This window comes from Atta colombica, unplaced genomic scaffold (assembly GCF_001594045.1).
Source record: "Atta colombica isolate Treedump-2 unplaced genomic scaffold, Acol1.0 scaffold82, whole genome shotgun sequence".
Lineage (NCBI taxonomy): Eukaryota > Metazoa > Arthropoda > Insecta > Hymenoptera > Formicidae > Atta > Atta colombica.
This window is the reverse complement of record NW_017259575.1, coordinates 18,691-23,753: the sequence shown is the minus strand read 5'-3', so window position 1 is coordinate 23,753 and position 5,063 is coordinate 18,691. Positions and strand designations below refer to the sequence as shown.

The window sequence follows — 5,063 nt, the reverse complement described above, 5'->3', positions numbered from 1 at the left end:
TATACATTCGAAATATTTGTTAATCAATCGACCAGTCATCTGCTATTTTTTATACACACGCAATTTATTTCAATGGTTAAATGGTTAAATGTCGATTTGACTTGATAAATTCAATGATACAATTAAATTTAATATAAATAGAATTTTGATCCTACGAATTGACAATTAAACGAATATGTATTAATTATAATTTACATAAAAGACAATAGACCTCTAGCTTTTTTGATCGTCGGAATAATCAAGAGTTTGATTTGTCTGGAATTGGATGAGATTATGTACGACTCACTTTCGACTCATCAAACTCCTGATTATTCCGACGATCAAAAAAACTAGAGGTCTATTGTGTATCTTTTATGTAAATTATAATTAGTACATATTCGTTTAATTGTCAGTTCGTAGGATCAAAATTCTATTTATATTGTTAAATTTAATTGTATCATTGAATTTAATTATATCATTGAATTTATCAAGTCAAATCGACATTTAACCATTGAAATAAATTGCGTGTGTATAAAAAATAGCAGATGACTGATCGATTGATTAACGAATATTTCGGATATATTTTGCTCGCATTCGTGGATTGTGACGTGCGTCATTACAATTAAACGACGCGAGGACATTAAGAACGGAAACGAATCGTAGAAAGGCACGCGTTTTTTTTTAGTATCTAATCGTTCACGCAACACGCTCTGTTTATCTATGATAAATTAGCCTCATTTTGGCGACGGTTTTCAGGCTAATTATTGTAAGCATTTTCCGAAAATGTATCTGTTTCCGCGGTTGAATGTGCCATGCAATGTGTCATGTGCTCAATCATTCGTAACTATATCTGGATCCGGAAATTTGCAGGTCACACGCTGCAACATAACATAATCATTTCATATTTTCCATATACCTCTCTTCAACAACAACAACAACAGTAATAATAATAGTAGTAGTAGTAGTAGTAGTAGTAGTAGTAGTAGTAGTAGTAGTAGTAGTAGTAGTAGTAGTAGTAGTAATAATAATAATAATAATAATAATAATAATAATAATAATGAAAATAATAATAATGCCTTATTAATTAAACCTTTGTCAGTTAAGATTTTGATTAAGTATACTTATAGTGTCAAATTAATTAAGGGATAATTCAAAATTCGAACATAACACAATTATTCAACAAAAAATGACTCTTTTTGGACAGAAAAACGAGATTTATAATCATTTCCCATAGTTTTAATCACTTTTAGATGCTGAATCTAGTTGTAGAATTTATTATCACGAACGTCATAATTTCAAGAAATTTGCAATTAAAATTATAAAGAATATTTCTATATATTTTCTATTTTTATAATCAAATATGATATTCATGTATTTTGTCATGATGTAAGAATATAGAGTGTTTTAATGCGCACGATGGAATTATGAATTCGAAGCAGCCATTCAAAATTTAGTTTCAAATGTAACGCGACTGCGCAACATAATCGTATTCATAGCATCGTGTAGATAATAGAACAAAAAGAAGGAGATCAAACTCAAATGATCGATCATGAAAAAGTTGGGCTCAATTTCTGGCTTCGGAAAAGCTCTATACGGAAGAATAGAGATCCTCTATCTAATTGGGGGGTCGATTCTGTATTTTCAACAAAATGTAAAAATTACAAAAATAAACAAATTTACTAGGTGTTGACTAATGAAATTATCAGTATTCTAGTAAATTCGCTCACTTTTGTAATTTTTATCTCATTTCAAGATACAGAATCGATCCCCAGAGTCTGATCTGAAGTGACCGTCATTTTTTATCGAAATTGTATATTTTGTATTCTTAAGCCCGATATCCACGATGCTAGAAATCAGTCCGAGATCTCGGATAGAGAAAAAAATTAACAAATCGCATTTAAACAATTTGATGATTGCTATTGGTCAATTCTTTCTTCATCCGAAGTCTTGGATCAATTTCTAGCATCGTGGACATAAGGCTTTACATCATGGTTACAACATTGTAGATATTAGGGCTCGTATTCAGAACGCGCTTTTATCTCTAAAATTCTATAGTGCTTAACGTAAATTATAGCTTATTAACGCGTTATCATTGTAATATATAATGTATAATTATTACGGTGCGAGATTTTCACAAATCTTGCAGCATTGTTACAAAGCCATTAACATTTTGGCTTTTGTGGAATGAATTACTGTCACATATGTGAAACATATAAGAAGCGGTGCTCTTGCAAACAGTTTTATTACACACATCGTTCACATCGATCGTTTCTAGTATTTTTTTACTGCTTTATGAGATTATATTATTTTAATTATATTATTTAATTATATTATTTAATTATATTATTTAAATTAGCCAATTACCAATGTGGGCAAATGATATACACCCGAAATATATGTCAATTATGTTATGTTATATAATTAATTATTTTCATTAATTTAGAAATTATAATGTTCATTGAAACATTTATTGTCGCTCAACAAGATTTTTCAAACTTTATGATCAATTCTCATAATTTTTTTGGAATATTTGGATTTAAAAAATTCTTTGAATATTGCAAAGAAAATTTAAAATAAAATAATATTAGGTGTACAACTTTGCTTCCGCCGATTTTTTTATGAAATTCGAGGCTTTATTGTAAAAAACTGGTTATACATTTATGATTCAAAGTATTGTTCATCGCTGGCCACTACTTTCTCCCATCTTTCGGGTAGCGTACGAATCCCGCGTCGAAAAAACTGGTCATTTTTTGAGGCTATCCACGAATCAATCCAATTTTTTACTTCTTCATAAGACCGGAAGTGCTGGTCAGCCAGGCCGTGTGCCATTGATCGAAACAAGTGATAGTCAGAGGGAGCAACGTCTGGAGAATACGGCTGGGGGGGAGGACTTCCCATTTCAACGTTTCCAAGTATGTCTTGACCACTTTCGCAACATGGGGGCGAGCATTGTCATGCTGCAAAATCACTTTATCGTGTCTCTCGTTGTATTGCGGCCGTTTGTCTTTCAATGCTCGGCTCAAACGCATCAATTGCGTTCGATACCAATCGCCTGTGATTGTTTCAGTCAGTTTTAACAGTTCATAATACACTACGCCGAGCTGGTCCTACCAAATACAGAGCATGACCTTGGACGTCAAAATCACCAGCTTGAAGCGTTGAACGCACTCACGACACGTTCTTTCACTAATAGCGGTCTCACCATAAGTATTTGAGAGCATTTGATGAGCCTCAGCCGCAGATTTCTTCATATTGAAATAAAAAATTAAAACCTCCCGCAAATAACGAGAATTTGGTTCGTAAACTGACATTTTCAATCGAGAATAACTTTATGATGCAGACACAAATCGACTAATGTTTCTATGGGGTTATGTTGACAGATGCCCAAGTTTATTGTATGACGTCTATTTATTTCGACCACTTACCGCTAAAGCCATCTATAGGAAAACGGCGGAAGCAAAGTTGTACACCTAATAAAAGAAATAAATAAAATGCGTGGAGTTTCTTAGGCCCAGTTCTACAACTCGATTAACTTTTAATCGAGGTTCAACTTATTCATTGTCTCTTTCCAATTTTAGAGACAAGAAACAAATTGAACCTTCGTACCAACATTATCTCCTCCACTTTTCGAGAAAATGTTATCTAATCAGTTTGCAATTTACCAATTAGGTACTTGACACAATAAAAGGAATAGGGAACAGAGAACAGAGAATAAGAATTTCAACCTATCAGAAACTGTGTATTCCACAATTTCTGATACATTGAAATTCTTATTCTCTGTTCCCTGTTCCTTTTATTGAATAGAACTCCTTACAATGAGCTTAAAAAAAATCTCTACACTTAAGTCTTTTTGAACTAAAATTCCCACACCTATTTTATGATAAAAATTCCCTACATGTTAAGAAAAATCTCCATGTTTCTTAATAACACTGGGTGCTTTCCAATTGCTTAATACACATCTTAAAGCACAATATCCACGACGCTAAAAATCGGTCCAAAATCTCTAGTAGAGAAAGAATTAACAAATCGCATTTGAACAATTTGGTCACATGACCAATGCAATTCATTAGTTCTTTCTTCATCTGAGACCTCGAATCGATTTTTAGCATCAGAGGATCGATTCTGTATCTTGAAATGAGGTGAAAATTATAAAAGCAAGCGAATTTATTAGAATACTAATAATTTTATTAGTCAACATCTAGTAAATTTGCTCACTTGTAATTTTCACCTTGTTTGAAGATAAGAATCGATGTGTAGCATTGTGTCGACGATAATGCCTATTCTACAACAGGGTCGCAAATCGTAAGCCATAAGAAATTGGCCAGTCACAGTGTGAGAAGAATAATCGGTTATAATTGATTAATTTCTTATGGCTTACTGCTTACGACTCTATTGTAGAACAGGTTTAAAACTGGAAACACAATAAAAAGACAATGGAATATGGAATAAGAGATTTCAACTTATTAGAAACCAGGAATAATAGAATGGAAACGCTTTTTGATAGGTTGAAATCTTTTATTCCCTGTTCCTATTGCCTGTGCTTTCATTGTGTTTTCAGCTTAATGGAAAATTGGAACGCAACTTGTGTCGTATGCATGAAATTGTCTAGGGATATTACAATTGGAAAGCACCCACTGTGGCTGAAGTGCACCTACAGTGCAAAAAGTGCAAGCAATGAGAACAGATCTATTAAGCCGGCGGCACACGATGCTTGTTTTCTTATTGAATTAAAATCTTGCCATCGTATTGGCTGCGCTGATAGTGCCAACATCGCATCCAATACGATGGCAAGAATCTATTCTGGCATCCAGCAAGAACCAAGCATCGTGTGCCGCCGGCTTTGACTTTGTATTGGGATTAACGAAAGGTTAATTTGTCATTTTCGTGACAAGCATTTTCGCTGTGTTTGTCGATTATTTATATCTCTCGAGAGTGCAGCCGCGAATATAAAAGTATTAGAAAAATGGAGTGTTTAATTGGTATTCAGTGCAAAGATTTCGTGCTAGTCGCGGCGGATATGACAACTACACAGTCTATTATAGTTATGAAAAGCGGTAAGTACATTTATCATATTTTTATATTAT

At 33.2% G+C, this 5,063-nt stretch overlaps 1 protein-coding gene across 1 annotated transcript in view; it reads left to right on the top strand.

The window, feature by feature from the left end:
- Window positions 1-4,819: 4,819 nt before the first annotated feature.
- The window catches only part of LOC108692736 (proteasome subunit beta type-2-like), a 2,431-nt gene continuing 2,187 nt past the window's right edge, over window positions 4,820-5,063 (top strand). Inside the window, exon 1 of the mRNA XM_018201135.1 lies at window positions 4,820-5,033. Coding sequence (XP_018056624.1) covers window positions 4,943-5,033 — 91 coding nt within the window. The 5' untranslated portion in view covers window positions 4,820-4,942. The remainder of the gene's footprint in view (window positions 5,034-5,063) is intronic.